Source organism: Amblyraja radiata, chromosome 32 (assembly GCF_010909765.2).
Source record: "Amblyraja radiata isolate CabotCenter1 chromosome 32, sAmbRad1.1.pri, whole genome shotgun sequence".
NCBI classification, from domain to species: Eukaryota; Metazoa; Chordata; class Chondrichthyes; order Rajiformes; family Rajidae; genus Amblyraja; species Amblyraja radiata.
In genome coordinates this window covers 25508380-25527459 of record NC_045987.1, presented here as the reverse complement: position 1 = coordinate 25527459, position 19080 = coordinate 25508380, and the positions used below count along the sequence as shown (strand labels likewise).

General features: G+C 47.0%; 1 protein-coding gene across 4 annotated transcripts in view; it reads left to right on the top strand.

Moving 5' to 3' along the window:
* garnl3 (GTPase activating Rap/RanGAP domain like 3) overlaps positions 1-19080 on the top strand; it is a 347312-nt gene that overhangs the window by 202247 nt on the left and 125985 nt on the right. For all 4 annotated transcript variants that reach the window (XM_033049272.1, XM_033049275.1, XM_033049274.1 and 1 more), the window contains exon 5: positions 18627-18745. In XM_033049272.1, coding sequence (XP_032905163.1) covers positions 18627-18745 — 119 coding nt within the window. The remainder of the gene's footprint in view (positions 1-18626; positions 18746-19080) is intronic.

Below are 19080 nucleotides of genomic sequence, written 5' to 3'. Positions count from 1 at the left end.
TGTGATGGATGTTTGTGTAAATTGTGTTGTGTCTTGGTTCTTTTTCTTGTTTGTATGTGCAGAAACCAAATTTCGTTTGAACTTCTGGGTTCAAATGACAACAAATCTAATCTAATCTAATCTAATCTATCTAATCTAAAAAAACATCTTGGTAAATATTCTACGAACCCTTTCAAGCTTGACAAGAGTCAGACATCAAACTTCAAACGATCAGTCTGAAGAAGGGTCCCGATCCAAAACGTCACCTATCCATGTTCTCCAGAGATGCTGCCCGACCTGCTGAGTTACTCCAGCACTTTATGTTTTATTTCTCTGCAACCTACTCTCTCCCACATACCCCTCAACGGCCACCTGCATAAGGGGCAGCTTACAATGGCCAATTCACAGGACATTGGAGGCAATCGGAAGTTGCGGAGCAACACTTGTGCAGTCACGAGAGGGTATGAAAACTCCAAGCACCACCCAGCAACGCTTGGGTTAATCGATGATGAGCGTTTGACGGCACTGTGCCTGTACTCGCTGGAGTTTAGACGGGTGAGGTGGGACCTCGTTGAAATGTACAGAATAATGAAAGGCTTGGACAGAGTGGAGGTGGAGAGGATGTTTCCACTAGCGGGAGAGTTCATAGCCTCAGAATTAAAGGATGTACCATTAGGAAGGAGATGAGGAGGAATTTCTTTAGTCAGAGGGTGGTGAATCTGTGGAATTCATTGCCACAGATGGCTGTGGAGGCCGTCAATGGATCTTTTTAAGGCGGAGATTGAGATTCTTGATTAGTACGGGTCTCAGGGGTTGTGGGGAGAAGGCAGGAGAATAGGGTTGGGAGGGATAGATAGATCAGCCATGATTGAATGGCTGAGTAGACTTGATGGGCCGAATGGCCTAATGCTGCTCCTACAACCTATGCACATGAGTTTGATTGGAGTTTTGGATCCGGAAGGAAGACTGGGATATGGGAATCAGGCAAGGAAGTGAATGTCACCACATCAGCCATGACATTACTGAATGTCCCATTGAGCTGCATAGCTGCTGCTGCTGCTGCTGCTTATAAGCCTGGAGACTGGCAGCTGGAGCTAGAAACTATGAACTTTGACCTTATGAACTCTTGAGCACCCAAGTCCGGGGTCACTCAAAGTCAGGGGTCATTCAAACCAACTCCCACCACCACGCTACCATTGACTCCAGGAGAGTGGTCAACTTCATGAAGGACCACTCTCACACCATTGTCACTGGTTGGTCTGCACACTGTTCTGTCTGTCGTGCACTGTTCTGGTCGCCACACGTCAGGTCGGACGTGGCAGCAGCAGAGAGAGGAAAGACTCAGCAGCATTTCACGCCTCTTCTCACCTTCCCTCCGCATCTCACCACCTTATGCCTTTCCATCTCTGGCCTTTGGCCATCTGCCCATCGAGCCTCCCCCCTCCCTCGCCTGTATCCACCTATCACTCGCCAGGCTTTGTCCCGCCTACACCTCTCTAGCTTTCTCCCTCCGCCCTATTATAGTCAGTCTGAAGAAGGGTCCCTACCTGAAACGTCACCTATCCATGTTCCGCAGAGATACTGCCTGACCCGCTGAGTTACTCCAGCACTTTGGAGGGAAAATGAAAGGCAATATCTTCATTTAACTTTTGAGATCCAACATGGAAACAGGCCCTTTGGCCCAGCGAGTCCACGCCGACCATCGATCACCCGCTCACACTAGCTCCACATTATCCCACTTTCTCATCCACTCCCTACACACTAGGGGTGATTACACAGAGGGTCAATTAACCCACAAACCCGCACGTCTTTGGGATGCGGGAGGAACCCGGAACACCCGGAGGAAACCCATGTAGCCACGAAGAGAAGGTGCAAACTCCACATAGACAGCACTGGAGGTCAGGATGGAAGCCGGGTCTCTGGCGCTGTGCGGCAGCAGCTCTACCCTCTGCGCCACCGTGTGCCCAGTGGTGAGGTATTGGCTGTATTACTTGATGTGGGGATTGGACGGACTGGCTGAGCTATCCAAGGACATGTTCAAATCCCCTCCCAGGGTTGAATTCGTCTTCAGGTAAAATGAAATGGTCTGGCTTGTCTGACATGGTCAGGAATGGTCTGCAGCGTAGGTTTACAAGGTTAATTCCTAGGATGGCGGGACTGTCATATGCTGAGGGAATGGAGCAGCTGGGCTTGTACACTCTGGAGTTTAGAAGGATGAGAGGGGATCTCATTGACGCATATAAGATTGTTAAGGGCTTGGACATGCTAGAGGCAGGAAACATGTTCCCGATGTTGGGGGTGTCCAGAACAAGGGGCCACAGTTTAAGAATAAGGAGTAAGCCATTTAGAACGGAGACGAGGAAACACCTTTTTTCACAGAGAGTGGTGAGTCTGTGGAATTCTCTGCCTCAGAGGGTGGTGGAGGCAGGTTCTCTGGATGCTTTTAAGAGAGAGCTAGATAGGGCTCTTAAAAATAGCGGAGTTAGGGGATATGGGGAGAAGGCAGGAACGGGGTACTGATTGGCGATGATCAGCCATGATCACATTGAATGGCGGTGCTGGCTCGAAGGGCCGAATAGCCTACTCCTGCACCTATTGTCTATTGTCTATTGACATTAAATTAAAAAAGATTACTGATGGTGGGAGTAGAATGTTTAACATCACGGTAGCTGGTTTCGTCTGTCGCTCAGCGCAGGAACGTTGCAGTCTTTGCCTGCTCTGGCCCCACCTGTGACTGTGGATATACCACTGAGACCAGCTACCTCCTCCGTCACATATCAAAGGATGGAGAGGGAACATCATTAATTGTCCCTGACATGAGGGGGTGGATAATCTGAAGCGCACATCCAGTGAAGCACTCTTGCCTCTGAGAAATCAAAACAAAGTGGTCTGTTTACCTTATTACAAGATCATAACTTAATCATGCCCCAGAGTTTGTTTAACAGTCCAAAGTGTTTCAGTAATGAAGTAAAAACGTTTTTTTTCTTCTCCCATTCCCCCTTCCCACCCCCACCCTCCATCGGTGTTCCTTCCTCCAGCTTTACATTTCACGCCTCTTCTCCTCTTATCTCCGCGTCTCACACTTTTTGTCTTCTCATCTCTGGCCATTGTCCACCCGCCTGCCATTCTAAAGGGGCTGTCCCACTTGGGAGACCCAAACCGCGAGACCCAAACCGCGACCATGCTGCGACCATTACTCGCAGCATGGTCGACACGAGGTCGTAGCAGGTTTTTGTAACCCTTCTTCATGCTCGAGAGTGGTTTCCGCGTACTCGAGGCCTCAGCTAGGTCGCGGCATATTTATCAATAACCCAAAATTCCACCTGCCTGGCTGTGTGGTCATTAAAATACAATACAATGTTGAAAAATGCCCGCGAGTAAAAAAAGGTCGCCATGGAAAAAATTGATTCTTATTTTACTCGTAGGTTTAGTCATAGTAGGTCGTAGTAGGTCGGCATGTTAGTCGTAGGTAAACAAAGGTAGTCGAAGGTAGTCATAGATAGTCTTCATCATAGTCGAAGGTAGGTCGAAGGAGGTCGTCTTCACTCTCCGCTATTCGGTGTCCAATTTTCCTGAAGTTAGTCGTAGCCAGTCTTCAACATAGTCGAAGGAGGTGTTCAACATGACATTTTTTCAAACTCTCCTAAACTCTTCTAAACTCGCCAATTAGGTCGCCCCTTAAATCCCTCTCACATGTGGAGGAAGGAACTGCAGATGCTGGTTTACACCGAAGACGGACGCAAAATGCTGGATTAACTCAGCGGGTCAGGCAGCATCTCTAGAGAGAAGGTGGGTGACGGGTTGAGACCCTTCTTCAGACTTTGACCCGAAAGACTTGACCCGAAACATCACCTGTTCCTTTTCTCCGGAGACTTTGCCTGACCCACTGAATTACTCCACCATTTTGGCGTCTACCCTGAATCCACCTGTCACTTGCCAGAATTTGTCCCGCTTCCCACCTCCCTTCCAGCTTTCTCTCCCCCCTCTCCCCCCCCCCCCCACCCCCCAGCCCACTATGTTCAGTCTGAGGAAGGGTCTCCACCCGAAACATCAAGTACCAATGTTCTCCAGTGATGCTGCTTTCCCCACTGAGTTACTCCAGCACTTTGTGTCTTTAACCTAAACTGGCCTAGGCTCGTTAGCCAGCTTGGAGACGTCACTGTTCCTGGTTGCGGGAAATCCCATTGAAATGAAAGGAGACAGCTACGGATGTGGGAAAGCTCTCAGTACCAAGAAGAGACCCGAAACATCACCTATTCCTTTTCTCCAGAGATGCTGCCTGACCCGCTGAGATACTCCAGCTTTTTGTGTCTATGTTTCAGAAAAATGAATTGCCAGGTTACAGAGGTTTGGGGGCGAGTTAGGCAGGGGTGGGGTGACCATGGAGTAAAAATAATGAATTCTCTTCTAGTCTCCCGTATCTGGGCTGTACCTCAGCATGAGTGGAACATAGATAGGGATCCCGGATTCCATCCTGTCTACAGGTGCTGTCTGTACGGAGTTTGCACGTTCTCCCCGTGACCTGCACATGGGTTTCCTCCGGCTGCTCCCGGTTTCCTCCCACACTCCAAAGACATGCGGGCTCGCAGGTTAACTGGCTTTGGTAATATTGTAAATTGTCCACTGTGTGTGTAGGACAGCGTTTGTGTGCGGGGATCGCTGGTTGGCGCAGACTCGGTGGGCTGAAGGGCCTGTTTCCATGCTGTGTCTGTGTCTCCATGTAGCCAGCATGGGTTCATCACTTTAGAGATGTAGCTGAGCGCTGGAAGCGATTGTGCACAGGCTGTGGCTAATTCCCTTGTACAAGTGCAACACTGGTAACCTGGGGTACACAAAAATGCTGGAGAAACTCAGCGGGTGCAACAGCATCTATGGAGCGAAGGAAATAGGCTTAGATGCTGCTGCACCACTGAGTTTCTCCAGCATTTTTGTGTACCTTCGATTTTCCAGCATCTGAAGTTCCTTCTTAAACGCTGGTAACCTGGGATGTGTTTTGACGCCTACCAAGGTACCTGCAAGTCACAGCAAGGAGGTGTGAGACAAGTGATAGCATCCTTTCAATGTGCCTAACATGTGCTGGAGGGTGTTGCTACTATCACAGTCCTCAGCCAGACATCATTGCACTAACAAGCACCTTGTATAATTAATCTGCTTTAATTAGTCTCCAGCGGTCAGTTTGTGCCAACCCCCCAAAGCCTCGGTGAGGAGGTTCCCTTTGTGCCCGTGCGTGACGGACCGGTGAAGCTGACGCACTCCCTGCCGTGACTCTGGCACCCTGCGGTGTCTGGCTCAGTCTGTCCCCTCCATGGGGAAGGCTGGTGTGTGACGCACTCTCTCCACAGTGCTGCCTGCTCCGGCAGAGCAAAGCACGCTGTGTCTCCGCAGTGATACAAGCGCTGCAGTCGTTAAACAACAGCCATCCACAGTCCCGGCCACAACACAAGGACATGAGGAGGAATTTCTTTAGCCAGATGGTGGTGAATCTGCGGAACTCATTGCCACAGACGGCTGTGGAGGCCAAGCCAGTGGATATTTTTAGGGCAGAAATGGATAGATTCTTGATCAGTGCGGGTGTCAGGGGTTATGGGGAGAAGGCAGGAGAATGGGGTTAGGAGGGAGAGATAGATCATCCATGATTGAATGGCGGAGTAGACCTGATGGGCCGAATGGCCTAATTCTGCTCCTATCATTTATGACATTATGACAAGGAGTCACACCTGCCTCAGCCCCTGCAAGAATTCCGTGCCATTCCAATGCGGTAATGATTCCAAGGGGGAAAAGATTCCCACTTGTTTTGGTCGGGCAGAAGGTACAGAATCTTGAAATCGCGCACCACCGGACTCAGGAACTGCTTCTTTCACTCTGTGTAGGTTAGATTAGTTTAGAGATACAGAGTGCGGGAGGAAACCGGGGCACCCGGGGAAAACCCACGCGGTCACGGGGAGAACGTACAAACTCCGTACAGACAGAACCCGCAGCCAGGATCGAACCTGGGTCACTGACGCTGTGAGACAGTGGCTTTATCAGAAATCTGAAATAAGAACTAAAAATTCTAAACTCATATCAGGTTGTGCAGCAAAGGGCATTTCAGGGCAGTGGGCGATCACGTTTCTGTATTTTCGCCTCACCAGCAATGGGATGAGCCTGGAGTTTTTGTGCTCGAGACCTGATTTGTTCCCGATGTTGGGGGAGTCCAGAACCAGGGGCCACAGTTTAAGAATAAGGAGTAAGCCATTTAGAACGGAGACGAGGAAACACTTTTTCTCATAGAGAGTGGTGAGTCTGTGGAATTCTCTGCCTCAGAGGGCGGTGGAGGCAGGTTCCCTGAATGCTTTCAAGAGAGAGCTAGATAGGGCTCTTAAAAATAGCGGAGTCAGGGGATATGGGGCGAAGGGCCGAATGGTTTACTCCTGCACCTATTGTCTATTGTCTATTGTCTATTGAGACTTTGAATGGGATTTGAAACCATAGCCTTCTGACTCCCATGCCAGGCTCCGGCCTACTGACCTAACCCCCTTCTGGAGTTCAAAGAAAAACAGCTGGAGCAACTCAGCAGGTCAGGATGCATCTGCAGAAGGAAATGGACAGATAGCTTTTTGTATTGGGATCCTTCTTCGGAATGATGGAGGGGAGAGAGGTGGTGAACAGAGGTGAGGGGAGGGATGGGGATTTTCACTGATCTATAACTAGCTCAGACCTCACTCCTTCATATTAGATGGTGGATTGGGTCGTGAGAAATATCCTCCCCCTGTTCCTATGCCCCAGTCATCCCAAAGATGTGTGGGCTTGTAGGTTAACTGCCCTCAGTTTTGCCCCCAAATGTATAGGGAGTGGATGTGAAAGTGGGATCATGTAGAACCGGATAGAGTGGATGTGGAGAGGATGCTTCCACTAGTGGGAGAGTCTAGGACCAGAGGTCACAGCCTCAGAGTTAAAGGATGTACCTTTAGGAAGGAGATGAGGAAGAATTTATTTACTCAAAGGGCGGTGAATCTGTAGAATTATTTGCCACAGACGGCTGTGGAGGCCATGGCAATGGATATTTTTAAGGCAGAAATAGATAGATTCTTGATTTGTACAGGTGTCAGGGGTTATGGGGAGAAGACAGGAGAATTGGGTTAGCAGGGAGAGATAGATCAGCCATGATTGAATGGCGGAGTAGATTTGATGGGCCGAATGGCCTAATTCTAGTGCTATCACTTATGAACAAGTGTGAACAGGTGATCGATGGTCGGCATTTACCCATGGGCCGAAGGGCCTGTTTCCATGCTGTCTCTGACTCTGTCTCTCTCTGTCTCTCTATCTCTCTGTCTCTATCTATCTATCTATCTATCTATCTAAGGTACACAAAATTGCTGGAGGAACTCAGCGGGTGCAGCAGCATCTATGAAGGCCGAAACCCTTCTTCAGCTGTCTGTCTGTCTGTCTGTCTGTCTGTCTGTCTGTCTGTCTGTCTGTCTGTCTGTCTGTCTGTCTGTCTGTCTGTCTGTCTCTCTCTCACTCACTCATTCCCTCTTTCTTTCATTCTCTCTCTCATTCTTCAAAGATAACATCATAAACCAAAACATTCATAATTAAAAAGCCCCAAATCAGTGCGGGACTGTTTGTACCATCGCCCGGTGGGGAATCGCCTCAGCGCAGAGGGAGAAGAGGAGGGAAGAGACTGCAGCCCTAAGATTTTTGCCTCCACCACAGTGAGGAGGTGCTTGGAGGACTCTCTGTGGTGGATGTTAATTTGTGTTTAGTGTTGTTTATTATTGTATGATTGTATGTATGATTGCAGGCACGAAATTTCATTCAGACCTTACGGTCTGAATGACAATAAAGGTAATTCTAATTCTAATTCTAAAAGCCTGGGTCCTGAGTTCAAGTAAAACCAAGGTGCCCATCACATTATTCCCCAGTAGAGATGAAGCGGTAAAACATCAAACCCAAGGAGTTCCTATTGGGTCAGTGTGTACGCACACTGTCCACTCTCTTGCCCAGAGATGGGTGGCATCACTTAGAACCATTAAATACTCTGTCATTTTTAACTTGAAATATAAGCTATCCAAACAGAAATCTCTGAACAAATAAACTCTGCTGCAAAAACCAAACCATTAGGATGGGCCACGATCTTTATGAGAGCTCTTGGCATTTTGATTTCATTGCATTGCGTTCGGTAAAGGTCACTTCTTGCGCTGTTGTCTCTGCTTCAGCAAAAAAGCAGTTCTACTTCACAGAGAGGCCTGTAACTGGAGGGCAGGGATTTGGTTTAAAATATTGAATCAGTCGGCGGGCCTTCATTCAAAGAGTGGACAAAGTCTGGAGCTCACTGCTTGAAAGATGGGAGGGGGGGAGATAACTAATTCCCGTCCTGAGCTACCATCTACCTCATTGGAGACCCCTTCCACTAAATGTTATTTATGTTGTTCCCTTTATCGTGTATCTCTCTGTACACCGTGGATGGCTTGATTGTCATCATGTGGTGAATCTGGAATTCTTTGCCACAGACGGCTGTGGAGGCCAAGTCAGTGGATATATTTAAAGCAGAGATTATTGATTAGTACTGGTGTCAGGGGTTATGGGGAGAAAGCAGGAGAATGGGGTTAGGATGGAGAGATAGATCAGCCATGATTGAATGACGGAACAGAGTTGATGGGCCGAATGGGGCTAATTCTACTCCTATTCCCTATGACCTTATGCATTGTCTTTCCGCTGACTGGATAGCATTCGCCCAAAGCTCTTCACTGTACCTTGGTACACCTGACAATAAACTAAACTAAACTAAACTTTAGGGAGTATTAAGGTGTGAATGAGAGATGCCAAAAGACGAGAAGAGTGTTGTTTTACCCAGGGCGTTGTACAAGACATTCTCTACCCTGAAACCCAATCACTGAGAGATAAGGAATGAGGTTGATTGAGTTTTGGACCCTGAGGAAGACTGGAAAATGGGAATCAGGAAAAAAGTGGAATTCACAATATCAGCCATGACGTCCATGAATAGGGTGGTGAATCTGAGGAATTCTTTGCCACAGAAGGCTGTGGAGGCCGTCAATGGATATTTTGGATGCACAGATAGATAAATTCATGATTAGTTTGGGTATCAGAAGTTATGGGGAGAAGGCAGGAGAATGGGGTTAGGAGGGAGAGATAGATTAGCCATTATTGAATGATGGAGTGGACTTGATGGGCCAAATGGCCTAATTATACTCCTATTCCCTATGAGCTTATGACGATATGACTATCGCATTGATCTGCATAGTTCATGTTGCTTACAAGCCAGGATACTGAGAGCTGGAGAATTCAATAGCCGAATGGCCTCATTCTACTCCTATCACTTATGACCTTATGGCCACAAGTGGCTGGCAATGGGCCGAATGGCCTGCTGATTTATAAATTTCCTTGATTTTGTGAATTTCAACCATTATCCTGATAGAAAAAAACGTTGGCAACAAAGATTGGCAAACGCTGGGGTTTAATGAAGTGATTATGAACTTACAACCTAGAGAAGTGAGCTCCAGTGCACCTATATTCATGTGGGCCCATGAGCTCTCCTCTCTCAACACGGCACGGTGGCATAGCGGGAGAGTTGCTGCCTTACAGCACCAGGGTCCCGGGTTCGATCCTGACTGCGGGTGCTGTCTGTACAGAGTTTATACCTTCTCCTTGTGACCCGTGTGGGTTTTCTCCGGGTGCTCCCGTTTCTTCCCACACTCCTGGTTTGTAGGTTACTTGGCCCTCTGTACATTGCAGAATTGTCCTTGGTGTGTAGAATGGTGCTGGTGTGCAGCAGGGTGATCGCTAGTCGATGCAGATTAGGTGGACCGAAGGGCTGTTTTCATGCTGTATCTCTAAAGTCCAAAGTGTAGTCCCCAACCATTTTGAAGACTGCGTGACTCTGCTTTCACCATCCATGTCGGTACTCATTTCCAAACGACATCTCTTTCTTGAGATAAATGCTTTTGCGCATTTTCTAAATATCAAATCTTTGCCCGCTGGGCTTTGAGCCGTCTACTGTAGACATAAGGACCCTCAGAGGCTGGAATCTTTCACGAAGCGAAACCTCACCTATCCATGTTCTCCAGAGATGCTGCCTGACTCGTTGAATTACTCCAGCACTTTGTGATCTTTAAACCATTTAGTAATGGGATCAGCTTCCTTTTCTTTGCACATCAGTCATGGCCTCGTGCAACTCCATCAAAGCCCACAGGCAAACTGGAGCAACAGAACCTCATATTCTGCTTGGGATAGCTGACAACCCAATGGTATGAACATTGAATTCTCCAATCATATATATTTTTATACATAAAACAAACAAACAAACAATAGTAGTATAAAATGTCCTGAATTACACGCAAATGATGCCCAAGTGGGACAGGCCTTTTAGTCTTTGTCTCAAGAGTCTTCTGCGAGGGGGCTACATTTATTCGGTTGTGTGTTTAATTTAATTTAAATATTTAAACTTATTGACGTGATGGCAGGAATATTACTGCGGTGCGTTTGCTGCAGGATGTGGGAAGTCAGGGGCACGGCTGGTGTCACCGACCACTACACCTGTGGGAACTGTGTCCAGGTGCAGCTCCTCAGGGGCCGAGTTAGGGAACTGGAGCAGCAGCTGGATGACCTGCGGTCCATCCGGGCAACGGAAGCTTCCTGGACAGGACCGACAGTCAGCTCGTCACTCCAAGACTACAAGAGGTGTGACGGGTAGAGACGGAGAGGAAGGGGATGAAACGAGTGCTGGAGACCTCGGTGGAGGTGCCTCTTGATAACAGGTTCACCCTCTTGCGAGCTGTCGGGGCAGACGACACTTCCAGTCCGAGCATTTTACCATTGGTCAAATGGTAGGTTCAATGAAGATCGGGCAAGGGGGATTGGGGGTGGGGGAAAAGTATCTATATCTTGGGACTTGCCTAAATGAATACTGAGATGGATTATCATTCCACACCAAATTTCTTAGACCTTTTATGCAATTATCACAACATTGTGCTGGATATGGATCAACGGACCATGTATGGTACATGCTTGTAAATTAGTAAAACAAATGTTCTTCTTTATGTACTGTTGTTTCTGGAATGGGGTGACTGATAACAAATAACTTACATTCTATATTTTGTCATAATGTGGCTGAAACAATGGCACATTTTGTGATATTTATTGAGATAGAAAGTTACAACTCAGTTTGGGCAAGATATTACCTTGCAACATTCTGTATGTCTGATAGAAATGGAACTCAGAAATTATGGGAGTATTACATAAAACTACAATTCAAAGGTAATGAATATTATTCTTATTTCCATCATGAATGTACAACAGTGATATAGGACACCAGGTCCTACTATGGTAAACTCACGAGCTACTGTGGTATACTAGGAGTTAAAATGTATCAAATTTTTACATCCCGAGTATATTTTACTCGTGGACATTTTTCAACATGTTGAAAAATCTTAACTAGTTACCACGTTTCCTGAGTACCTGCCATTAGCGCTAAGAGATGTCCCCGAGCTCCGACGTACCCGCTACGTTCATTCTACGTGCTTACCACGAGTTTGATTTATTTTTAAACTCGGGAGAGCTCTTGGGACAGGGCTTTAAGGGAGAGCCAGTGGATGTGGTGTATCTGGACTTTCAGAAAGCCTTCGACAAGGTCCCAGACAAGAGATTAGTGTGCAAAATTAGAGCACATGGTCGACTGGGCTTGTATTCACTGGAATTTAGAAGGATGAGAGGATATCATAGAAACATATAAAATTCTTAAAGGATTGGACAGGCTAGATGCAGGAAAAATGTTCTCGATGTTGGGGGAGTACAGAACCAGGGGTCACAGTTTAAAAAACTTCTTCATCCAGAGAGTTGTGAATCTGTGGAAATCTCTGCCACAGAAGGCAGTGGAGGCCAATTCACTGGATGTTTTCAAGAGAGAGTTAGATTTAGCTCTTAGGGCTAACGGAATCAAGGGATATCGGGGAAAAAGCAGGAACGGGGTACTGATTTTAGATGATCAGCCGTAATCATATTGAATGGGAGTGCTGGCTCGAAGGGCCGAATGGCCTATTCCTGCACTTCATTTTCTATGTTTCTAAAATATGAGGTGCTGTTCCTTCAATTTGCACTGGGGGGCCTCACTATGACAATGGAGGAGGCCGAGGACAGGAAGGTCATTGTGGGAATGGGATGGGGAGTTAAAGTGTTAGGCAACTGGGAGATCAGGTAGGTCCAGGCAGACTGAGTGTTGGCTCTGGCTCATTGTACAGAAAGGCTCTTTCATGCTCTGAATGGAATTGACCTGTTGAGCTGTCCAGCATTTTCGGTTTCTGTTTAAGCCTTGCGGTCTCCTGCAGTTTTTATTTCTTAGCTTTGATGAACAGAAAGGTAGTCAGGCGTCCATGAGTTTGTTGAACAAAAGAGAGCTAATCGTTGAGATGACGTTACACTCAGCAAGAGTGTGTTGAGGATGTGGGGTGTTCTGCGGCCCCTATAATGAAGTGTAAAGCTCCACGGGGGAAGCAAGCCATTCACTTTGTATTACAAGGCCTTTCCACATCAAAAGGACTCTGTGCCGTCAGAAGCCCTTTGAAACGAATCTCTCCCACAATTGAGCATCTCAGCGTGGTCTGCTTTCATCAAGATAAAGGCTTGATATCATGCATTCAATTCATTTAAAGCACTCTCTCAGAGCAACTTGAGCTTTTCCCACAGGCAGGGCTTTACAGGCTTGAGATAGAATCATAGTCATAGAGTGATACAGCGTGGGATCAGGCCCTTCGGCCCAACTTGCCCACACCAGCCAACATGCCCCATCCGCACTAGTCCCACCTGCCTGCGTTTGGCCCGTATCCCTCCAAACCTGCCCTTTCAATGTACCTGTCCAAATGTTCCTGCCTCAACTACCTCGTATATGAAAGATGTGTAAAAAAGTAACAATGGTAAATGAAACAGGCCATTGTTAGATGTGATTTAGGTGAAAACGAGTAACAAACAATGAGACTCAACAAGATGACTTGGATGGGGGAGGGATGCAGGGATTACTTGAAGTTGGAGAAATCACCACGAATGCAACTCGTGAAAAGGTTACCCCTCGGGTGTCTTACACCCCCCCCCCCTCCTTAAACCTATGTCAAGTCAAGTCAAGTCAAGTTTATTCGTCACATACACATACGAGATGTGCAGTGAAATGAAAAGTGGCAATGCTCACCGACTTTGTGCAAAAAAACAAACAAACAAACTACAAACAGAATGGAACAGAATCACATATTCACATATTACATCATTGTGGGAGGGAAGAAAAAGGAAAAAAACAGCAATTTTAAAAAGACACCACACACCAGTAAATTGGTTCCGTAAAGTTAGTCCCTGGAGAGATACGAGTTTACAGTCCTAATGGCCTCTGGGAAGAAACTCCTTCTCACCCTCTCCGTTCTCACAGCATGGCAACGGAGGCATTTGCCTGACCGTAGCAGCTGGAACAGTCCGTTGCAGGGGTGGAAGGGGTCTCCCATGATCTTGTTGGCTCTGCAGTTGCACCTCCTGATGTATAGTTCCTGCAGGGGGGGTGAGTGTAGTTCCCATAGTGCGTTCGGCCGAACGCACTACTCTGGTTTTCGATTCCCCTACTCTGGGCAAGAGACTCTGTGCGTCTTCCCGATCTATTCCTCGTAGAAATCGTGGAAATTTAAGGCACAGGGGAGGCCATTTGACCTATTGTGTTGGCATCAGTTGTAAAGTGGTGAGCTATTTAAATCGTATGATGAATTTTCCAGCTGATCCACAATGTTTAAAGGAAGCACAAGAAATGGGGAATGCAAAGAGTGTAAAAGGATCTTGGAAACTGGGAACAGAAATATGAGGTGCTGTTCCTCCAGATTGCCTCTGGTGGTTTGAAGGAGGTAAGCCCCTGTCCCACTTAGGCGATTTTTTCGGCGACTGCAAGCGACTAGGTGTCGCCCCATGGTCGCGGGGTGACGCCTGTATGGTCGTGAGTTGTCACTTCAAGTCGCCTAAAGAGTCGTAATGTTTTTCTGGTCGCCACAGGACTTTGAAATGGTCGAATCGTTTTGGCGACTGTGGGCTTATCGTAGCTTGTCTGCTCCTGTCGCAGGTGCTGTCGTAGGTTGTCGCCAGGTGCCGTTGGTTGTCGCCGGGTGCTGACTTTGGTGAATTCTATTGGCGACTACCTACATCAACCGGCGACTGAATTGTCTTCAGTTGTCGCCGACAGGGTCGTAGCTTGTCGCGGGTGGACATGGGTTGACTTTGGTTGTCATAGGTTGGCATCTGTGTCCTGGTAGGTTGTTGTAGGTGTGGTCAATAGACAATAGACAATAGGTGCAGGAGTAGGCCATTTGATCAATGTGATCATGGCTGATCATCCCCAATCAGTACCCTGTTCCTGCCTTCTCCCCATATCCCCTGACTCCGCTATTTTTAAGAGCCCTATCTAGCTCTCTCTTGAAAGCATCCAGAGAACCGGCCTCCACCACCCTCTGAGGCAGAGAATTCCACAGACTCACCATTCTCTGTGAGAAAAAGTGCTTCCTCGTCTCCGTTTTAAATGGCTTATTCCTTATTCTTAAACTGTGGCCCCTGGTTCTGGACTCCCCCAACATCGGGAACATGTTTCCTGCCTCTAGCGTGTCCAAACCCTTAACAATCTTATATGTTTCAATGAGATACGCCAATGGTCGTAGGTGGACGTCCTAATGGGTCGCCGGTTGTTGGTAGCTTGCCGTAGCTTGACGTCGACTAGGTGGTAGGTTGTGGTAGACGTTGTCGAAGGGTGAGGGGGGGGTTGTCCAGTTGCAGCTTTTTCGGCTACCTGCTACGACTGTGACAGTTGCGGGCAGTTGTCGAAAAAAATCGCCTAAGTGGGACAGACCCTTAAGACTGGGTCATGAATTATGTCCAAATAGAAGAAAGCTAATCGCATGGCTCAAAGCACACAAAATGCTGGAGTAACTCAGCAGGCAAGGCAGCATCTCTGGAGAACATGGATAGGTGATGTTTCAGTTTGTGAAAGATTCCAGCCTCTGCAGTTCATTGTCTCTACAGTAGACAAAGCTTCAAAGCCCAGCAGGCAACGATTGAATTTTTAGGAGAAAATGTGCAAATTTTTTTTTCCTCGAGAAAAGAGTTGTCATTTAAGTTCAGCCGGGCACCAGATTCCGCATCCTTTGAGCTCACCAAAGTCCCAGTATCCATGTCGACACAAGGAATGGCAGATGCAACTACAGTAAAAGATACAAAGTGCTGGAGTAACTCAGCGGGTCAGGCATCATCTCTGGAGAAGTGTGGGAAGGAACTGCAGATGCTGGTTTAAACCGAAAGTAGATCCAAAAAGCTGGAGTAACTCAGCGGGACAGGCGGCATCTCTGGAGAGAAGGAATGGGTGACGTTTTGGGTCACATTCTGAAGAAGGGTCTCGACCCAAAACGTCACCCATTCCATCATCTCTGGAGAACATGGATGGGTGATGTTTCGGATCGGGACCCTTCTTCAGACTGTTTTAGGGCTGGAAGAGAGGTGGGAATGGGACAAAGCCAGGTGAGTGATAGGTGGACACAGGTCAGATGGGTGGTTGGATAAAGGGCAGAGATGAAAAGACAAAAGGCCATGAGGTAAGGAGAGAAGAGGGATAAAAATGTGAAGCATGTCATGAACAGTGAATCCTCCAATTTAGATAACTAAAGGGCCTGACCCACTTAGGCGACTGCCAGGGACTAGTTTTAATGGAATTCACCTACGACACCTGGCGACAACCTACGACAGCGAAAATTGTCAACATGTTGAAAAATTTCCGGCAGTCGCCTGTAGTCGCCCAAAAAATCGCCTAAGTGGGACAGACCCATAACTGACGAACACCCCCCCCGCCCCCCCCTGGACTCTCGCAGTGGTGAATACACCCTACAGGTTTGCGTCAGGTCGCAAGAATTGCTGAGCAAACACTAGTACATGCACCTCACCTTGCAGCTGTGGTTCCTTCACTGTGGTTCCTCTCCACTCTACTGACCCACGCATGGACAGACCTGGCAACAGCCCATCCACCAACTAACCCTCACCATTGAAACTAAAGCGGCCCAAACCTGGATAGAGTGGATGTGGAGAAGATGTAGGGCCAGAGGTCATAGCCTCAGAATAAAAGGGACGTAAAAGGACCCTTCTCTCCTCTCCTCTAGCTTTCCTCCCCTCCCCCTACAATCAGTCTGAAGAAGGGTCCTGACCCGAAACGTCACCTATCCATTTTCTCCAGAGATTCTGCCTGACCCAAAATGCTGGAGTAACTCAGCGGGACAGGCAGCATCTCTGGAGAGAAGGAATGGGTGACGTTTTGGGTCGAGACCCTTCTTCAGATGTCACCCATTCCTTCCCTCCAGAGATGCTGCCTGTCCCGCTAAGTTACTCCAGCATTTTGTGTCTACCTTCGATTTAAAACAGCATCTGCAGTTATTTCCTACACATGCTGCCTGACCCCCTGGTTTACTCCAGCCCTTTGTGTCTATTTTTTCTTTATTCGGTTCATAGACCTGTCACACCGAGAATGTATTAATAACATTCATGTTCCATTGATGGAAAGTGATGCATGATTATTCATATCTGCCAGATCATATATGAATAATTATGCAAATATATGCCTACATAGGAATAATTACCCCAATCTGCATGTTAATGTATAACCTGGTGCAGTTTTGGATAGTGATTCACCTGTAGGTATAGGCTGGCATAATTATTCACATCTGTGTTTAGATTTACATAATTATTCATATCTTTTGGTACAGATTTGAATAATAATTTGAGTCTACCGGTAATTTTTAGATCATTGAAATTCAAGTACATTTGGATTATTTTACATCTGTTGGCACAGATTTGCATAATTTAATAAAGTACCAATTTGCATGATTTTTCATCTGAATAAATGGGTTTGCATAATTATTCATATTAATGGGTAAATGTTCTTAATCATTTACATATGTGGTACAAATCTGTCTAATTATTTATATATACGCATACAGGTGAATGTTCAGATCTGCATAATTATTCCCATCCAGTTATAGAGTTGCCTGACTATTCACACCATCAATATCAGGGGCATCATAGACTTAGACCATACAGGTAGCAGGTATGAAAGATAACATCAATAAATGCAGACAGTTGAGCATAATTGATTAGGGAGGTGCATCATTTATTTTGGTCCACACGTTCACTCATTAAGATGACTTAGGAATAGAATTAGGCCATTCGGTCCATCATGCTTGCCTCGTCATTCAACCATGGCTGATCTTATAATCTTATGATCTCATGATCTATCTTTTCTTCTTGACCCCGTTCTCCTGCCTTAACCCTTGACACCCTTAGTATTCAAGAACATATCAATCTCCGCTTTAAAAATACCCAATGACTTGGCCTTCAATCAATCCCACAGATTCACCACCCTCCAGCTGAAGAAATTCCTCCTCATCTCCTTTTTAAAAGTACGTCCTTTTATTCTGAGGGTGTGCCCTCTGTTCCTGGACGCTCCCACTTGTGGAAACACTCTCTCCACATCCACTCCATCCAAGCCTGGAATTCATTCACGGGATATAGCTGCAAATGCCAAATATTGTTGTCCCTCTTTCGGGGCCCTGTACTATGTAGACAGTAAAGTGTCAAATCACGTTATAGGTTCTGATTTCATGGATAGGAAAGATTTATAGGGATAGGGACCAAACGTGGGCAGGTGGTACTAATGTAGAAGGGGCATAGACAGGTTGGGCCGAAGGGCCATGCTTTCGGGTACTGAAGGCTCTGGGTCAGACGGCATCTCTAGAGAAAAGGAACAGGTGATGATTCGGATCGAGACACTTCTTCAGACTGAGAGTTATGGGACAGTTGAAACGAGAGATATAGATGGTGATATACAGAGAATATAATCATAATCATATTTTATGAGCCGAGTATGTTTTGCAACATACGAGGAATTTGCTTTGCCATTGTCATAGCAATAAAAAGCAACAGAACACACTAAATATATTTTACCATAAACATCCACCACAGTGACTCCTCCACATTCCTCACTGTGATGGAAGGTGAAACAAAAGTTCAAATCTCTTCCCGTTTTTGTTCTCCCGCGGTCGGGGGCCTCCAGCCTTCCATTGACGGGACGATCTTGGCTCCCGTAGCCGGCGGTCTGGCCCTCTGCATCGGGGTGGATGTCAGCTCCCCCGGGCCAGGCGATCGGACCCCGGGTCGAGGCTAGTTGAACCTTCTGCGTCGTTGGAGCTTCCCGACTCGGTCTCTACCCGAGACTGCGATGTTGAAATCCGCGGGCCGCAGTTGGAGCGTCGATCCCAGGCACAAATGAAATGGGAGATGTGCAAAAAACTAATGATGATAAAAGGAAACAGGCCATTGTTAGCTGTGGGCTAGGTGAAAATGAGTTACAGACAATGAGACGCAACATGCTGACTTTGACAACAACTATGGTGGGGGAGGGGCGAAGAGAGAGGGGATGCAAGGGTTACTTGAAGTTAGAGACATCAATATTCATACCGCTGGGTTGAATGACTGAATTATTGAACATTGTTGAAAGTTGTTATACGTAGACGTTACAGCACAACGAGGGTTTCCTTTGAGGTCTGCGTTTCACCCAAGCGGAGGCGTGGTTCTTAACTATTTTTATCTTTTCCTTTCAGTTCATCAGAATTACGTGGGCACAGACACAGAAAAGAACCCTTTCTTTCTTTCGGTTGTGCTCTCTGATCAGAACAATCAACGTGTGCCACAGTACCGGGCCATCCTCTGGAAGAAAACAGTAAGTGTGCCGATCGACAGATCATTGGCAACTACCGGGCTGCGGTGAAGATTGGAGCCGTGCAAAGTGAAGTTAACTATTTAAAATAAAAAACAGGAAAAGCTGGAAATACTCCACAGGTCAGGGCCGCCTGGCGATTGGCTATTATCACGTTGCCTTGGAAAAGCAGCCAACGAATCCAAAGACGTCCCACCCTGGTCATTCCTTCGTCTCCCTGCTCCCGTCGAGCAACAGCTTGAAAGCGCGCACCACCAGGCTCAGGAACAGCTCCTTCCCCTCTGTTATCAGGCTACAAAAACGGTTGTTACATAACCCAGGGTCCTGTCCGAATCACC